Genomic DNA, 19,846 nt, shown 5'->3' with positions numbered 1-19,846 from the left:
ATATATTTTTAGTACTTCGTCTTGATTCGAGTATTAAAGCTCCAAATTCTTTGATGGTTGGGACTGCAAAGGGAAAAGTTTTGATCAGGAACGATTATAAATCTATTGAGTTGCGGCAGGTGAATTTTGTGTAACCATTGATATCTAAAGTTTAGGTGTTTTTTATATTGCCACCCTGAGTTCTTCTTAACAATATCACAAATGATACATATAATTGCTCATGATTTTCTTGTTTCATGATATCTCAGATATGAGTCTGAAGTCTATCTTCCAGAAGATGTATTGGTACATATGGATATTCTGGATGAAGCAGAACAATCACACAATCTAGTTCATAAGATAACTGTCGATAAGCAAATACCCAACTGCCATAAGGTTGCTTTTGCCAGCAGTTATGAGCTGGATCGTCATAGTAAGGTAGATTGCTCATCAACCATACTTACATTCTTTTCTGTTCTTTTCTTCTTCACTTACAATTGTTTTTTTTTGTTCTTTTCTTTTTTTCCCCAGCTCTCATCGATGTTTTCTGCTAATAATCTGAAGATTCACCACGCAGACACATTTCCAACACTACTCGTTGGATCTGTTTGTTGTTGAAGGTTTTTATGGCATGCATATTGACGATATATCGAAAATGCTTGATGGTGCATGCACTAGCCAGCCTTCAACTAAGGTAATGACATCTTCTTTTGTCTTGGTGTTTCAACTTTTGTTTTCATATTTAAGCTGAATAACCTACGTACACAATATAGGAGCCAAAATATGACAATGACATTGATCTGGAGCTTCTTGCTATTAGAGAGATAATCTCTCCTGAACATGCCCATCTGTGAGTCTTTTGAGTGATTCTTTTTTGACTCAGTTCTGTCTGATACATGTATCGATTCTTATATATCTGTTTTTATTATCTTTTCAGTTACCGAGGGACATACCAAGGTAAAGAAATCGTCCTCAAGGAACTGCAAGTAGACAGATCTTTTGAGCCCACCGAATTTTGGAGGGGAATGGAAATTCTTAGGTAAAAAAAACTCATCTGACTTAAGTGTTTATAGATGTGATAGTTAGTTATTATATTTGACAATGAGAGTTACTATAAGACAGATGAGAATTACTATAACTTGTAATCACTATAAGAGTAGTTACAGATGGCGCATCTCACTACTTGTTAATTTTTTCAGTGGACTTAGGCATCCACATTTGGTACGGTTTCTTGGTGCCAACACACGCAATGTCGCAGAAGGCACCTTAGGAATAGTTACAGGTCAAAGCAACTTTTCAACTCAGACATATATAACCTTTCGTCTGATTGTCTTTATTAATGCCTGATTTTCAATTTTTTTTCTTATCGTCTCTGAGTGCAGAATATATCCCTGGTGGCAATTTGTTTGATTATCTCCAAAGAAATCATGAAAACTTGACTCTGTCTCAGAGGTTGAAGATAGCACTTCAAATTTCTTAAGGTATTGAGTACCTCCATGGCCAGTTGATCATACACAAAGACATCAACCCTTCAAATATCCTTATGGATATAGACAATGTAAGTGTGAAACACTACTCTTTTATACTCTTGTTTTTTTTTATCATATCCTTAATAATGTGTCTTCGCTTTGTTTTGTAGGTTGTAAAAGTTGATCTGCCTACTAGTCTGTACATGACTTGGGCTGGGAAAAGTATCATTCCCCAACTGGAAGCTCTCTTTCATGCTTTTCAATTAGCTGAGATGAATACTCCTAAAATCAGAAGGTGGACCAAATTTACAGGACCAGAAGTAAGTTTTACGGTTGTTTATATTGTATCTTTTATCCAACATCGTATATGGCTCTAACACTCATTGTATTAATTGTACAGGCAATGAATACAAGAAAATTTGGTGACAGATCCGATGTCTACAGTTTCGGAATTGTTCTCTGTGTTATCTTAACGGCTAAGCTTCCATATGAGACTTTGGATAACTTAGCGACTAGACAAACAGCCTTACGTGTTCTGTGGGTAAGGCTTTTCTCGATCCTTACATATAAAGTCTGATTGTGTGACATAATTGACTAATTTGTGGTCATGTGTTGGTCAGGGAGCAAGGCCTGAGCTTCCAAGTGAAACGAATCCAAGACTAAAGAACTTAATCGATAAATGCTTGGATGAAGATTCTATGTATAGGCCTCACATCTCAGACGTAAGACGTGTTTTGGAGTCTCTTATATCAGAACTGAATACGCCTACGCTTACGCCTACGCTTACGCCTACGCTTACGCCTACGCTTACGCCTACGCTTACGCCTACGCTTACGCCTACGCTTACGCCTACGCTTACGCCTACGCTTACGCCTACGCTTACGCCTACGCTTACGCCTACGCTTACGCCTACGCTTACGCCTACGCTTACGCCTATAGCATCCGCCTCTCCTTCAACATCAAACTCAACCTCAACGTTGGTGCTAAGGAATCGATTCGGGGTATTAGCAGATAATCCTGATTCTTGAGTAAAACCTATCTAGGGAATGATGTACATTGTCTCAGGCTTAGATTTTTTTTTTTCTTTTTTTTTTTTCTTTCTTTGCACCCGTAGCTAGTAATAGTAATGATGCTCTAACGTATCAATCCTGATGATATCTGTTCTGGCACATGTAGAGTTTTAGTCAATTACTGATGATATCTGTTCCGGCACATGTATAGACAGTTTTAGACTTTAGTGCCCAAACCTTTTGCTTTTCATTTTTGCATAGGTTCTTCCTGGTCAATTGTAAACTTTGGGATTGAGTTGTATATTCTAGAAACTAAACCTGTAATTCTCTTTAGTTACGCAACAAAATACTAAAGTCATCCACAGTTTAAAGCTGTCTTCAATCTCCAGAACACTAGCTATGTAATGTTATCCGATCCTCTTCGTCACTTTGCACTCTAACCTATGATTTCGATTACTGGCGAGAACATAGAGGGCTCAGGAAGACAACCACATGTTTATACATTCTAAGTGAAAGTCGTGTCCGGGATTTCTCAGCTTTCTTCATTCTTCTTCGCCTCTTTCGTCTTTGTAAAGGCATCGAAAAAGCAAGAGGGATAGGATTTAGTTATATAGGATATTCTGCAGCAAAGGTCCATGTTGTCCCTTCTCCCATAGCTCGATCAGTAGCAATGAGAACCAGAAGACGACAATGGTGTCTAGGGAATAGAAAATGATAGCTAAGGATCTTCAGAGCTGAACTGAAAACCATGTCTGTTGAGTAACATTTTTTGGCACAATCCAAAAGCTGCTCCTGGCTGCAACATATCAAGAACACCACAACCAGCGTCTGTGAATATAATTGATAAGCCTTTAGGTGTGTATGCACGTAATCCTCAATTTCTGACTTGGGAATGCCTCAACTTCCCAAACTTTTTTTAATAGCAGGTGTGTGGAAAAAAAGAAAACAAAATTCACATCACCAATCATTAAACCAGGTTTGCATAAAAGAGGTGGAGTTGAAACACATATTGCCCCCTAAGAAAATGGCAAAGCAAGATAATGATCGATGAATACTTGCATATCAAAATGAATAACGAACGGGGACTAGTATTTCAACATCAGTGAGGGACAGATCCTCAAATCAATTAAAAGCTGTAAAATCTTTTATTAAAAAAAAAGAAGAAAACCTAAGAAAGCAAACAAAAGAGACAAGACATGTATGTGTTCAGGGCCAGTTCAGTAACGCAGTATAGGCTTGGCTAAAAGTTGGAGGAGGTTTCATGAGCATGATTCGTAAAATTCTTGCACTTCTTAGTTCCGAGTCATCCAAACCCATCAGAAACCCGAAAACCTTCTGTTCCTCTCTCGCATCTGCGGCCCGCTTGGCGACCTCGCATCCACAGCCGTCGCACGCACACTCCTCCGGCAAGGGATCATATTCCGACAGCTCCAACCAAGCTCTATTCATTTCCTCGAAATAAACACCTAGCGAGCGACCCTTTTGCCTCGTCATGGTGATAATCCCGCGAAGCTGGTGGATCTTCCAATCTTCGTTCAGGGCAGAGATAAGAGTTTCCTTGACACTCACGTCATTGTTCGACTTATACAGAAACCCAAACTTCCTCTCCCTATCTCTGCCATCTTTGATCCGTTTCGAGATCTCGCAGCGGCAACGACCGCAAACACATTCCGGCACGGGATCATACTCGGACAGCTCCTCCCAAGCAAGATTCAGCTTCCTCAAAAAAACGGCGAGGGAATCTTTGTCTTGACTCATCATTGCGATCCTCCGGCGAATCTCGTAGACCTTCAATTCAGGGCTAGCTGCAAATTTCAGCCGGAGATCATTCCAGGCTCTATGCGCCGTCTCAGCGATACACACAGTAAATCGTAAGCCTCTGTTCACCGAGTTCAGTAGCCAACACTTTACCATCTCGTCACACTGTTCCCATGCGTCGTAGAGCGGCGATGAAGGGTCTGGTCTGACGACGCTGCCGTCTACAAACCCTATCTTGTTCCTGGTTCCAAGGGATTCAAGAGCTTCTCTCTTCCATATGAAGTAGTTGTCCACGGGTATGCTGAGTTTAACCGTCGAGAGATTGTCTTCCATTGTAAACTCTGGATCGAGGTAATAAGGAGATTTCGGATCCAGTGTCGGAGATAATAAGCTGATACTTTCCGGCTCCGCCATTGTTTGTTTACTCTCTCTCTGTTCTCTTCTCTTCTAGGGCCTCCTCTCCTGCTGCTTTTGCAAGTAGTCTTTTATTTTCGTCTATCCAAAATCTCCAAATAAATAAGCGATTTTATGTTTTATAATCCTAATCACATTGTGGGTAATTGTGTTTTTGATATTAATATATCTGAGTATCTAATTTTAAATTTCTACATAATTCTCAAAATATAAACTTTATTTTCATAATTGCTTATTTCATGACATGTGTCAAATAAAACATAAAATGTCACCACATGCCATATTTAAATTTGATAGTTTATTTGAAGATAAAAATGAAGAGTTTTAAAGCCTATCGAAAAATTAAAATAAAATAATATTAAAAAGTTGTTTATATATTCAAAATATTTCACTAATAAAGTAAACTATTAAGCCTAATTTGATTGAAATTGTTTTGTTAATATATGTAAAAATAAATAAAATTTCCTTATTATATCAGAATTTTAAAATATTAAACTCATTCAGTCATTCTATTAGGTTTGTTGTTAATATATTCATAAGAAAAAAGTAAAAATAATATCTTGTATAAAAAAAAAAAAACTATATACATATGTCAATAGTGAAAAGGAAAACAGTAATAGTTTCCGTTAGCCGATTAGTAATATTTCCTTTTCTATAACTTGTAATTGGGATTATTTTGCCAAACAAGTATCCTTACGTCTATAAAATATATACGCACTGAAACGTGATCAGAAGCAATAACCATGGATAGCTTACCTTTTCACCTACTTGAAGAGATTCTCTGCAAACTCGATCCAAAATCTCTGGCGATGATGCAATGCACGGATCGATCTATCAAGACGCATATATCGGACGATCCGTATTTCAAATCTGTATTTAGAAACAAGTGTTACGACGAGGGAATGGTTGATGGGTACCACTTGAGAGCTAACAAGTGGAGAGTTATGGGTTGGATTCCACGGTGGTACGATGGTAATCGAGAGACTAATCAGTCCAAACCGTCTTTGTCCGTGGACGTCGACGTGGCGATGGTTGATGTTGATAATGATGATAAACACATCTCCTCTATGAGCAAAATAATGAGCCTGATTAGTGGAATCTCACCATATGCTCAGAGTCTCTTCAAGAAAAAGGAAAATAGAGTTGGAAAAAGATTGATGATCGAAGAAGAACAACAAAAGTTCCTAGACGTGAAGAGAAGAATCAACAAAAGAAGAAGAGTCATGTAAGCAAAAATCGTATTGGTTGATGTAATAGAAGTTTAACTAAGAGTTTTCTTTTTCAAGAGACGAAAAAAATAAATAAATTAAGAGTTATGTTTTCCTTTGTATTTTGTACTAATTTTTGTGTGTTTTAATTTTATTTAAGTGCCGAAAGTAACTATAGTTGGAAAGGCTAGCTAACAAGTTTGAATATGAATATGATGATGGAGGAGTCTTCTTTCAAGTTTCACGGACGTGGAGGGAATAAACAAAAAGACAAGAGTTAACTAGACAAATTTCGTATCAAGGTGATCAACTGACTAATTTTTTGGTTAATGAAGAAGTTATACAATAGTTATTTAGCGACAAATTATATATACTGTATATGTTTATTTCTATCTGGTTTACCAATACATGTTTAACTAGATAATGATCCGTTCTGGCAGTATAGGGGAATAACTTTTTTTTTTAGTTATATGATTATAATTATTTGGGATCTTAAATAATATAGTGTTGTATAGTGTAATTTGAATCATATTATAATACTAATTGGTTTATTTTTAAAATATAGAGATAAAGTACATATGTTGGACTATACTTTTTTTTTCAGCTAAATAAATTCATTCATTGATATCAACATGAGTTTACAAGGTCATTACAGAAACTTCGAAAGCAAATTATTACATAAACAGAAATATGTGCCATAAGATGATAAAAACTAAATAGTGAATTTGACGATGGTTTCTTTAAAGTCTTAGTTGCTAACGGCCGAGTGAAACTGTTATTTTCCTCCTCCGTAATCGACCTTCTTATAAGACTATATATAAATTAGAATTAGCATGTAATGTAATTAAGTATAAGGGGTAATTTTTTACCCAAAGTAGAACATCCCTATTAACTAAATTAGCAATGTAATGTAAAAGTGAAAAATTATATGATTTCATTGTGATCCCAAATAGCTTTTAATGGCCCATCCACGATCCATTAAGAAAATTATCAAGTTAGAGAATACACTACAATTAATATTGACTAAGATCCAATGTAAACGGCCTAGTCCACGACACATAGCCAAAAACCCTAAAAATTATATATATATATATATATATATATATATAACTTTTCTTCAGCTGCCGAATCCGAAAACGATGAAACTCGATCTCTTCGTCTGCTCACTGCGATAACAACAAATTCTTTCAGTTTCCAAATCTTTGATTTGTTTTCCGAATAATTAGACATAATCGATGCAAGCGGATCAATCCGTTGATGCTGGATCAGGAGAGAAACCAGTTGGGATTTAAGATAGAGGTCAGTTTATAGAATTTTCATAATCGGTAATTAGTTTTAGTTAGATTCTTACCCATGTAACAAAATATAATTTTGTTTAAAGTTGTTCAGTACTAATTGTTCCTACAATCTGTAGCTATCGTTTAAAATTTTCAATTCGAAATCTGTCAGATTCCTAATTTTCACAATTATAAACCGTTGTGAAATTATAAATGCAATCCCTACAGCTTGATTAAATTGTATTTCTCTTATTGTATAATCATAATATATACAAATTTAACTTCACAACTATATCTCTTTCGGTTGCAAATTATATGATCCTTTTAAACATGTATACATTTGCAGAAAATAATATGTCCGTATGGTGCTTTGACTGCTAGCGTGGATATATGCAACCTACTGCTATCAAAAACGTAAGTTGTAATCTATATTCGAGTCACTTTTCTTATTGTTTATGGTTAATTTAGTTATGTTCTTGTTTGTGTTCATAAGCATGTTTATTAGGTCAGTGTTCTTAAATTAATTTAACTTTAAATAGAAAATATCTTAAATCCAGAAATCACTTCAAATAAAACGAAATATCTCTTACAACACAAACCTTGAAATGCAAACTAAAATCTTGAAATAAAAACTTAAACCTTCAAATCTTAAAACTTAAACAGGAGGACACACAATGTGTCTTATTGAATGTTAAAAACCAAACCTCTCTCAATCAATTCCGCCATCTTCAGAACATTGGTTGTACTCAAGCCTGCATAATAGTTTTGGAAGACGTTATTCAGTTTTTTTTTTCATTTTTTTTTGTCATACATATCAATAATGAAATTATAGGTATTACCTCCTCTTCAAATCTTTGACCTCTGCAACTGGTGGATCAAAATGATTCTTTGAAATCCATGGTGTAGAATACAGTTCCATTCTTTCACCTATTAAAACAATAAGTATATAAAACTTAAAAGATTACAATAGTTTTATAAACATTCGGCGCTTACCATCAAATATACCTCTAAATGCTAATGTACAATTACATTAGAACTTGTATTATAAACATTCGGCTGATTTACCATAAACTATTCCTCTAAATACTAATGTACCATAACATTAATCATAAAGTTATATTAAAATACCTCCACTTTAGTATTTGACATGCCAAAACTGCAACATGATAGCATCCTGTTGTGAACCAATTGTTGGTAAAGAAATCGCCAAGTCATTCTATTCCACACACTGTATATGAAGACCACTATAGTTCACACAAAAGCATGCTTTCTGTATATTATTAATTTAAGCACATCTTGAAATATTTATGCGCATATTCTGTGGGAATGTTAACAAGCCTCAAATCTCTTAGAGAAAATCTTAAGATCATAATCATCTCATGTGGAACCTCCACATTTGGACCATGTACATGAATGAGAGGTTTGAGATTCACGACTTCACCCATTATGTCTGGTAAAAAAAACAAATCCTTTTATTAGATTATTAATTACACAAAGTGAATAAAATATAAGAATGTACAAAAAAATTATATACAAAAAAAAACTTACCTAATGGGAGATTTCTCACAGTATGATATTCTTCAAAAATTTTATCAAGCCTTTTGAAATCAAAAAGTGAATATTGAAAATCACCACTGAATTCTCAACGATGTTTTCATTGGTGAACATGATCATGTAATCACAATCAGTGTGCTTAAGACGTATATCATTGTAACAGACAGAAAAACTTGAAAATATTTTTCAATCATTTTCATCAATTTGATTATCGAAAGTTTCGAACAGATCTTCAATAATCGTTGTTTCAATCTTGTCACCCTATATCAAATGAACAAAAAATAATTAGTGAAACATAAGTGCTAATTTTAAAATCTATAGAAATTGTACTGTGTTGATAATATCTATATACTTACAAATACATCACACAAAATTAGTTGAATTGTGACATCACCCTGAGACTCTTTCCTCCACTTCCTTAAAATCTTCACTTGAATTTTTGGGTTATTAATATATGTTTAATGATCCTTCTTATCTAAGCATATTTTTTTGGAAAAATTTAAAATAGTCTTTGATCTTTTGAACTTTTTAGTAAGCACAGAACTAGCTGATTAGTTTCCAATAATTTTTATATGGATACCATTTTTTATAACTTTATTACAATATCTAATCTATTTGAATTCCAAGAATTTATATAGAATCTAAGTATACTTTTAAGTTTGAAAATGCTTGACAAAAATAAAGTTTGAAAATGTTAATGAATGAATGTAGGCATTTCCGGTTTTATTTAGCAAAATGAGTCAATGAATGTAGGTATTGACTCATTTTGTTAAAAAAGGAAAAGAATAATATTCATAAATATTTCATTTTTTTTTCCGAAACAAACTTTTATTTATTGGATTTTTTTTTGTAACCACAAGTGACAAATCACAGTGAAAGAAGTAATAAACTTTTATTTATTTATTGGATTTATTTCTTGCACTCACTCATTTTTATTTTTTGGTGTCCTCCCCATAGAATTCGACCATGGAGGCCTTACCTTGTAGTCTCCTCGACCAGATTCTCTTCAGATTGGATCCGAAATCTCTGGCAATGATGCAATGCACGGGTCGATATATCAACTCTTACATATCCGATGATATCTTCAGATCCGAATACATGTCTCGTGTCGGAACCGGTTTGCTTCACATCTCCAGCTTTGGCTCAAACATCCTCTTCTGCTACCCTTTTGGCGATTCTACGCTATTCCGCAACCAAGAATATCCCTTAGATGTCAAGACTCGGGTTCTCTCAATTTGTTCTGGCCTCCTCCTACTCTTAATGGATGGTCTCTGTGTCGTGAACCCGCTCACAAAGAGGTACCGATTCCTTGATCACTCTAAATCCAAGTTTCTTTCTCGTGCTGACAGAGAAGAAGATGAAACCTTCGTTCTCGGATGGGAGCAACTGAACCGCATTGGTTTTGCGGTTGATCAAATTGACCGAACAACTCAGAGATTCAAAGTTGTCATCATAAAAGAAGTTACTGAAGACGCTTCGAAGCCTGACAAAACGGTGTATCAGTTCGAGATCAGCACAGGGGCTTCTTGTTGGAAACTGTCGAAGACAACTATTACTTGCAGCGCAAGCGAACTAATGGCGGATAAGAAACCGCTTTACTTGGACGGATCTCTTCACTGGCTCAGAAATGACGGAAGCATTTTAGCTTTCAATCCAGAAACAGAGCAAGCACGTCTGGTTCCTATCAAGCTTCCCTCAAAACTTATCACGAAGAACCTGTTCACAGTCGCAGGGAACGTACTAGCATTGGTATCAGCGACGGATGAAGTGATTTACATTTATCACCTCGGGAATATTCTCATCGATCCCAAGTGGGTCTTGGTGAAGCAGATACAGAACCGAGCGGTGGACAAAAGTTGGACGAGGTTCTGGTACCTTGGGGCGTACGACGGCAAGAGTTTAGTGGTGAGGGAGAACGAAGTTATTCATGTGTACGACTTGAGTGCCGACGAGTGGGGATTCGTAGGTTGGGTTCCACAGTGGTGCGATGGTTTTCAAAACTTTCACCATTTTACACTGTCTTTATCCTCTGCGAGAGAACTGAATGAGAAGGTGGACGTCGAGAGGGTGAATCCGTTTCTTGGTGAACGCATCTCCTCTCTAAGGAAAATTATGAGACTGATTGATGATAGCAATCCTTATGCTCTGGCATGGTCATCGAAGAAGCAACCAATCGTCACGTTATCAACAACCGAAGCTGAGTATGTAGCTGCATCTGTTTGTGCCTGTCAAGCAGTCTGGTTTATGAGGATGTTGCAAGAATTGGGATATGAAGTAACAGAAAGCACTGTGATTCGCTGTGACAACACTTCAGCAATCAAGTTGTCTAAAAATCCAGTGTTTCATGGAAGATGCAAGCATATTGGAGTTCGTTTTCATTTTCTGCGAGAATTGGTTAGAGATGGAGTGATCAGATTGGAGCATTGTGGGTCTCAAGAACAAGTTGCAGACATTTTCACAAAACCATTGAAGCGTGAAGCTTTTGAGAGTCTGAGAAGCAAGCTTGGAATCTGTTCTGCTGCAAGTAAGCTAAGCTTGATGCACCAAGCTTAGCTTAAGGAGGGTTTGTTGGAGTTGGTTAGTCCGAGAATAAAGGAGTTGAGGAGTGCTCAAGCTCGTCTCTGTTTTTGAGTTTTGTTTCTGTTATTCAAGTCGTGTTTTACTTGATTAAGTCAATAAGTGACCGAGTCTTTTGGTTAGTGCTAAGTGATCCGTTTAAGTAGGAGTCTGTTTAGGAGTTTCTAGTTTCAGCTTTTGTAAGGCTATATAAGCCACCATCGTTTATGGAATGAGATCAGAGTTTCCAAAGTACAAAACAGAGCTTTTACAATTACAGCATTGGTATCAGCGACGGATGAAGTGATTTACATTTATCACCTCGGGAATATTCTCATCGATCCTAAGTGGGTCTTGGTGAAGCAGATCCAGAACCGAGCGGTGGACAAAAGTTCGACGAGGTTCTGGTACCTTGGGGCGTACGACGGCAAGAGTTTAGTGGTGAGGGAGAACGAAGTTATTCATGTGTACGACTTGATGCCGACGAGTGGGGATTCGTAGGTTGGGTTCCACAGTGGTGCGATGGTTTTCAAAATTTTCACCATTTTACACTGTCTTTATCCTCTGCGAGAGAACTGAATGAGAAGGTGGACGTCGAGAGGGTGACACCGGTTCGTGGTAATAATGGTGAACGCATCTCCTCTCTAAGGAAAATTATGAGACTGATTGATGATAGCAATCCTTATGCTCTGGCATGGTTTAAGAAAAATGAAAAGCGACTTGAAGAAGAAAAGAAATCGAAGATGATGGTGGGTGAGCCTTCTTTCTCAAACGTGGAGAGAATCAGCAAAAGAAAAAGATCCAGTAGAAAAACTAGACTTGGATGGTAACTAGTTATGTTTTCTCTTGTATTTTTACAGTAGATTACTGTATGCTTGTTTATTGTTCTTCTTTTGGATATTGAGAAAATTGAAGTGAATAAATTGAACCGTAGTGGGGAATAATAGTTTTGTTTGGTTTTAATGTTAAGTATCACTCTCTAGCTAACTTGTTACAATCCATAGTTAATGGTTTGTGTTTTGATTTTAATGTAAAGAATCACCTAAAGAAGTAGCTTGAGAATAAGGACTCTATGAGAGTGCTAGAGTGGCCATACATCTAATTTCCGTGTCAATAGCAGGAAGCGTTTGATCGTACGGAGGCTGAGGTAAGAAACGTGAGACTCAAAAAAAAACTCCAAAGCTGGCCCAAAAATGAGCATCCAGAGAAGAGGCGGCGTCATGCGTTTCACTGGCGACAGAACAAAGTGGGTAAATTAAGATTGTTGTGATGCCACATGTTAGAAGTCTATCACAAGTTGGGGGGCGTTGACGAAAGGCTAATCAAAGTGAAGCGAACCTATACCGTGGTTTTGCCTTCTTGAACCATATCATATAATTCCACGAACTGTAGGGAGGATCACGAAGGAGCTATCAAGTGTTTTGTTATAGTTACAGTGTGGAAGTGTCATTGCCTGATTTCCATAAGAGAGTATCAAATCCTTGTGAAGCTGCTGGCAATCTTGTCCGGTGATGTAATTTTGAAGTTCTTCGCTTGAGGAGAACACGCCCTAGGGAAAGACCATATATAATCCATGATTTGCTGGTTTGGCTATTTAAAACAGCTTTTGCTCAAGCGAGAGCACGCGGACCAAAAAATTACCAAAAAAATGCTAACAAAAGACCGAATTGGTAGTCGCTTTACCAAACTAATCATAGCCAACAATGCAGTTGAGAAAATGGTACGCTTCGTCTTTGAGCTTGTGGAGTAGTCCATTATTACAGTTTGAAGTGGTACAAACAGTATCATTATGCACATTTTTTCGGAAAAAGGTTAATATATTTTTGAACTCCATCCGAAAATGTTCGACAATGACTCTTAACCGGTATTGGGAAACTTTACTTTCTTGTAAAAATTGTTAAAACTTTTTAATAATAAAAGAAAGCCAAAAGGAAAAGGGAATTGTAATTTTTCCTTTTTCTTGTCAACCTATTAAAATAGTAAACCATGCTTTATCTAGTCTATATATATATATATATTATTAGAGTATCAGAAACACCAAATCACTAAGTCTTAACCATACAATCATACTTGAAAAGGCGAAGCAACAGCTCTGTAAATTTTGCTCCTTCTCCGATGGATCGATTACCTTGGCATCTCGTCGACGACATTCTCTTCAGACTGGATCTCAAAACTCTTGGGAAGATGCAATGCACAGATAAATCTTTCCGCTCACATCTATCCGAAGGCTCGTATTTTAAATCTGAATACAATTCTCGGTTAGGATCCAATAAGATATCCCCAAGAACTGAGCGTGAAAACATTGTTTGCCGCAGCCGATAACAAACTCACGCTGGTATGGCCGACGAAGGAAGTAATTTACGTTTACTCCCTCGAGAATATTCTCACCGATCCCAAGTGGGTTCTAGTGAGGCAGATAAGGAACGTAGTGGCGGAGGCAAAGAGACTCATTTTCTGGGACGTTGTGGCTTACAACGGAAAGGTTTTAATGTTGAGGGAGAAGAATCGTGACTTCTCTGACGGAGTGGTTCATCGGTACGACTTGAGAGCTAATGAGTGGGGAGCAATGGGTTCTATCCCATTTTGGTGCCGTACAAACATGGACTTTTATCTGTTTACACCGTCGTTCTATTCATCTGTGATTGGATTGGATGAGAAGCTGAAGCCTTGTGATGGTTACGACCGCATCTCCTCTCTAAGCTCGATTATGGGATTGGTTGTTGGAATTTCATCGGAGAAAGTGGAAACGCAACTTAGAAAAAGATCGATTGAAGAGGAAGAAACTAAACTAATGTTAAAGAAGCAACGAAATTACTAATGTTCAAGGGATGATGGATGCCTTCCAAGATCTTCTTTGACGTGCAAACAACCCGGCAAAGGAAGAAGTGGACAAAGTCGTACGATTCACGTGAGGAATATGTATAAATACGAGCTTGCAACCTTTCTCCGATTCTAAATTCTCATATTTTGATTTCGTAGGAAGCTACCAAACTCGATGACCTAGTGACTACTAGTTAATTTGTAAACATTGTCTTTTAAATAATAAAAATAAGAGAGGGGCAGTTGTAAATAAATGTTGTGAAATCTAGTGTCGCTTATGTTATCTATATATACACTAGATGAAGACCCGCCCGGGTTCAAAATTTTATAAATTAAATTAAATTTAAGAAAAAATATATTAAAATTTGTTGTATGTTATTTATAAATTTTATTTTTGTTATAATATACCGATTTATATCGATTTACAAATCTTTTATGTATGTTACTATTAAAAGTGTATTTTTTTTACACCTAAATATAATCTATGTTACAAATATATTATTTATCACCACCTAAAAATGTCTATATGAACACATTAAACCAACTATTTTAATTTCACTTTTCCATATTTTTTTATTACTAAAATTGTTGGCTCAAAAATATTTTGAATAAAAAATATATTACATAATATACTAATCAATTATGTATCATCACAATAATGTATGACCACCATGGAGAGAACCTCGGCTCCACCCTCATCTCGTAGGGAGAGAACCTTGTGTCCAACCTCCTCCACTATGGAGAGAACCTTGGCTTCGCCTTGCTCCCTTAAGGAGAAAACCTTGCGTCCAACCTCCTCCACCTTCCTCTCCCCAGGAGATAACCTTGTGTCCAACCTTCTCCACCATAGAGAGAACCTCGGCTCTGTCCTCCTCCTGTGTGGAGAGAACATGTTCACGTCTTTTTGCTATCTCAAAATGGCTTGCTCCGAGCCTCTGACAAACAATGAAAGTAAAATTTTTTTTCTAACTTCACAAATCTTTTGATAGTAACTAATGTTAAATTTCCCAATGTATTCGTGGAAGGGTCTTTGACACACCATGATGTAGTCTCTATCTCTGTAACGCCTCAACCGCCAACTGGCTTAGTGAGCCCATGTCCACTCTCAGTCCATGGGCCCACCGTCCTAAATGGGCCCTATATCTATTTCCAGCCCGTGGACCCACCCATATTCGATGACCGGTTTGTTATGTCTGGGAAGCCTTAAAAACTTGTTTACCGACCCTACAAATCAACAAATGATATTTTTCTGTGTTATATCCTCACTCGCACAGTTCCGACAATCACTTCTAGGAAGGTCACCCATCATGAAGTTCTTTCAGGACTATTGACCAAAAAAATAATTGCATTTTGGTGACATATGTGGCCAAATCAATTCTTTTAAACATTTCCGCAAACCAGGGTGTCACAGTCTTTGAGCTCCTATAGATCTATCAACAACGATAGTTTATGTTTTTCCAATCTATCTATCTATGTTTGTTGTAAGCTTGTGTTTGAGTAGCTTATTTTATCCATCATTAGGTTGATAAGCTTCTTTGGGATTGAATGAATAATGGTAACAATTATGCTTGCAAAAAAAGAAAAAAGGTTTATGCCCAATCAATCAAGGTTGAGAAATTAGAAGAAAACTAATTTGACATAATTAACGAAACAATAGAAAATTATAAGCACGATAATATATGAATCCCAAATAATTCAAAGATGAAAATATAAATTAAATAAAACAATCGAAAAATACTACAATAAATTTTAAAATACAGTATTAAGAAAAGAAGATGCATATATTAATCTTTTTTTTGGGTCAACATATTAATCTTACCTATTCCCAACGGAAAAAGGAGAAAATAGGAGAAAATTTTGGTTTACAAAAATAAGAAAAAGTTACCTTCCCATTAAAGAAAATTTCCCAATAAAACAAAGTTAAAAACAGTGTTTTTGAATAAATTATTTAAATATGAGACGATATATGTTTATATAAAAGTGAGTATTTACAAAATTTAGAATTAATAATTAACTGTATATTTTCCTTAATCTCTTTTCCTATTTTTTATGTTTGCAAAAAAAAAAAAAAGAAGGGTTTATGACCAACCAATCAAGGTTGAGAAATTTGAAGAAAATTAATTTGACATAATTAAAGAAACAATAGAAAATTATAAGAACGATAATATATGAATTCCAAATAATTCAAAGATGAAAATATAAATTAAATAAAATAATCGAAATATTACAATAAATTTTAAAATACAGTATTAGGAAAAAGACACATATATTAATCTTTTTTTTTCGGTAAACATATTAATTTTACCTATTCCCAACTGAAATAGGAGAAAATATGAGAAAATTTTGGTTTAAAAAAATAAGAAAAATTTACCTTCCCATTAAAGAAAATTGACCAATTAAACAAAGTTGAAATCAGTGTTTTTGAATAAATTATTTAAATATGAGACGATCTATGTTTATATAGAACTGAGTATTTACAAAATTTAGAATTAATAATTACTTGTTTATTTTCCTTAATCTCATTTTCTATTTTTTGTAGAATCAATAACTTCAAATTAAAAAAGTATATAATATTATAATTTTGAATTTTATGAAATATATATACATAATCTCCTTATAGTTATTTAAAATTTTTTTGTATTTTTTTTATAAATTCTGTAATTTTAATAATTATCTTTTCACATTTTTAATATTTTTAAAAATAAAATATTTTATTTTTGCTGTAATCAAATTTCTCCTATTAAATATTAACTTTACACATGTCAAAATCTGAGATTGATAACTTGACACATGTCAAAATCTTGTTAATTACTAACTTTCAAAACCCAACTTTATATAATAAGATTTTTGGAGTTAATTATGAAATAAAACATGAAGTTCAATACTATTTACTGAGAATGCCACTGATATTAAATATTTAATTAAATTCATTTTTTAATAGAAACTAATTGTTATACATAGTCATTGTTAGAGGAGCATATGCCATACATTTTGGTTTAATTGTTATAAAAAAATTTGAAATGTATTTATAGAAACTAATTAGTTCTACCTAAATTATTAAATAAAATAAATATACCTTTTTATATTTTAATACCATTTCAAAAAAAAAATGATTATTTCTATGTTAAACTTAATAAAACTTAAAATATTATGAATCTTTAGATTTATAAATGTTAAAAATATCATAAAACAGGGTTTATTTCAAAACGGGTTATAACAACATTAGCATAAATTTTAAATATTATTAATCAAATGCTAGAACATGGGTTAAAATTTAATTAATGTATAAATATAAGGGATAAAGATTTAAAATATGCAAAACATTAGTCATATACTCATATATATATATATATATATATATTTTTGAAGTACATTTTGGGTTCTACCATTTTATTTGTACTTATTTACAAAGTTAATCCCTAAAATTTTTCCAAAAATAGAATTACTTTAGATTTTGTTTCCTAAATATTTTACATTCCATTCCAACTAAAAAATTACATCAATCAATATGGAAACAGAAACTATGATATATTTAACCACACTTTCTATTATGTTTTGAAGATATTCTATGTTTGAATCCTTTGCAACAAAGAAAACAACAATTTGATTCTCATTTTATTTTCCAAAATCTGTGAGATTTGATTCTTAACGTAAGAAGAACATCGATTCATATTTATTTAAATATTATTATTAATATCGATATAAACTTATTAAAATTTTAAAATATTACAATATGTAAAATAAAATATAAAAAATACTATATAATATGGTTATTTATCTTATGAGTTATAAAAAGGACATGTTGGAATTAATAAAATATCATTAAATTTGTGCTAATATGGATTAAATCCTCATTTTATTATTTGTCAACACTATTAATATTAGAATATTTGGCATATAAAATCAAGTTGATTTAACTAAGATTGTGTAAAATATTTAAATCATTAATAAAAATGTGACTTAATTATAGCGTATAAATGACTTATTATGTATTTAGATTTCTTATTTTTTGTTATAATAATTAAAAATCAAAATAGAATCTCAAACGCTAAACAAAATAAACTAAATATGACAAACAAATGGTCATTAAGTATATTACGGGTTAAAAAATTAATAGAAAAATTTAGCCGCACAAACGGCCGGAAAATTTGGTTATTCTTCTATTTACAAAACATCCAATATTTAACAAATAAATACAATATAAAAAATAAAATAAAAACATATACATGCAGTATACCGCGGGTTAAAATCTAGTGTGTTAGTATATATATAACTTGCACATAACACACTTGAAAGGAAAAAAAAAACATATGTTAAATTTACACTTTAAAAAAGCCCTAAATCGTGAGGAGATTACCTTTGCATCTCCTTGACGAGATTCTCTTCAAATTAGATCCCAAATCCTTGGTGAAGATGCGATGTACAAACAAATCCATCAAATCGCATATATCAGAGGACCCAAATTTAAAAAGTGAATACTATTCCCGTATCGGATCCAGTTTGCTTCACGTCTCCAAATATGCCTCCAATTTACTCTGTTTCCACACTTTTGGAAATTCTAGGTCATTCAACAACACTGAGCGCTTACAGAAATTGTTTAATATTCTCGGTTCTTGTTTATATATTCAAACTTTTGTTAATAAAATAAACTTTTAATCCAATATTGATTGAAATTTTGTTTTGTTAATATATTTAAAGATAAAAAAATAAAAAAGTTTTAAAGCCTATGGGAAAAAGAAAATAGTAATAGCTAGTTTCCATTAGCCCATTAGAAATTTTTCCTTTTCTTTAACCTGTAATTGGGAATATCTTTCCAAACAAGTATACGTCTATAAAATATATACGCAATGAAACGTGATCAGAAGCAACAACCATGGATAGCTTACCTTTTCACCTCCTTGAAGAGATTCTCTGCAAACTCGACCCCAAATCTCTTGCGATGATGCAATGCACGGATCGATCTATCAAGACGCATATATCGGATGATCCGTATTTCAAATCTGTATTTAGGAAAAAGTGTTACGACGAGGGAACGGTTGATGGGTACCACTTGAGAGCTAACAAGTGGAGAGTTATGGGTTGGATTCCACGGTGGTACGAGGGTAAACGAGAGACTAATCAGTCCAAACCGTCTTTGTCCATGGACGTCGACGTGGCGATGGTTGATGTTAATAATGATGATAAACACATCTCCTCTATGAGCAAAATAATGAGCCTGATTAGTGGAATCTCACCATATGCTCAGAGTCTCTTCAAGAAAAAGGAAAAGAGAGTTGGAAAAAGATTGATGATCGAAGAAGAAACAAAAGTGAAGATGATGATGGATGAGCCTTCTTCCAAGTTCCTAGACGTGAAGAGAAGAATCAACAAAAGAAGAAGAGTCATGTAGACAAAATTCGTATTGGTTGATGTAATAGAAGTTTAATTAAGAGTTATGTTTTTTTTTTTTTTTTTTTTTTTTTTTTTTTTTAAAGAGTTCAAGTGATGATTGATAAAAAAGACGAAAAAAATTAAAAAAATTAAGAGTTATGTTTTCCTTTGTCTTTTGTACTAATTTTTAATTTGTGTGTTTTAATTTTATTTAAGTGCGCAAAGTAACTATAGTTGGAAAGGCTAGCTAACAAGCTTGAATATGAATATGATGATGGATTGAGTCTTCTTTCAAGTTTCACAGACGTGGAGGGAATAAACAAAAGATAAGAGTTAACTAGACAAATTTCGTATCAAGGTGATCAACATACTAATTTTTTTGGTTAATGAAGAGGTTATACAATAGTTATTTAGCGACAAATTATATATAC

General features: G+C 34.1%; 2 protein-coding genes and 1 pseudogene across 3 annotated transcripts; all 3 read left to right on the top strand.

Annotated features, from left to right (window-relative positions):
- The first annotated feature begins 5,350 nt into the window (after window positions 1-5,350).
- LOC109130045 (putative F-box protein At1g20795) lies at window positions 5,351-11,485 on the top strand. 2 transcript variants are annotated; one of them, XM_087494072.1, is made up of 3 exons: window positions 5,351-5,489; window positions 9,381-9,389; window positions 9,758-11,485. In XM_087494072.1, the coding sequence occupies exons 1-3, from the start codon at window positions 5,374-5,376 to the stop codon at window positions 11,220-11,222; spliced, it is 1,590 nt and encodes a 529-aa protein (XP_087350198.1). In that variant the 5' UTR covers window positions 5,351-5,373; the 3' UTR covers window positions 11,223-11,485. The 2 variants fall into 2 exon arrangements, with proteins under 2 accessions (XP_087350198.1, XP_019094804.1); XM_019239259.2 differs by lacking the exons at window positions 5,351-5,489; window positions 9,381-9,389 and adding exons at window positions 6,958-7,137; window positions 7,462-7,529 and having other exon boundaries at window positions 9,627-11,485.
- A 396-nt stretch (window positions 11,486-11,881) lies between these two features.
- LOC147923427 (putative F-box protein At1g57580 pseudogene) lies at window positions 11,882-14,043 on the top strand (annotated as a pseudogene).
- A 4,875-nt stretch (window positions 14,044-18,918) lies between these two features.
- LOC104759316 (putative F-box protein At1g20800) lies at window positions 18,919-19,471 on the top strand. The gene has a single exon (XM_019239366.2). The coding sequence runs from the start codon at window positions 18,919-18,921 to the stop codon at window positions 19,432-19,434; it is 516 nt and encodes a 171-aa protein (XP_019094911.1). The 3' UTR covers window positions 19,435-19,471.
- The last annotated feature ends 375 nt before the right edge of the window (window positions 19,472-19,846 follow it).

The sequence above is a fragment of the Camelina sativa genome, chromosome 17, assembly GCF_030686135.1.
Source record: "Camelina sativa cultivar CO46 ecotype springtype chromosome 17, ASM3068613v1".
Lineage (NCBI taxonomy): Eukaryota > Viridiplantae > Streptophyta > Magnoliopsida > Brassicales > Brassicaceae > Camelina > Camelina sativa.
This window is presented reverse-complemented; position numbering and strand designations above follow the sequence as displayed.

What these genes read in the sequence shown, in the direction of transcription:
- LOC109130045 (XM_019239259.2), top strand. Translation starts at nt 7,506, where the DNA reads ATGCAACCTACTGCTATCAAAAAC. An exon ending in AACCTACTGCTATCAAAAAC is followed by an intron (nt 7,530 to 9,626) that starts GTAAGTTGTAAT and finishes TCCTCCCCATAG; the next exon opens with AATTCGACCATGGAGGCCTT.
- LOC104759316 (XM_019239366.2), top strand. Translation starts at nt 18,919, where the DNA reads ATGGATAGCTTACCTTTTCACCTCCTTGAAGAGATTCTCTGCAAACTC.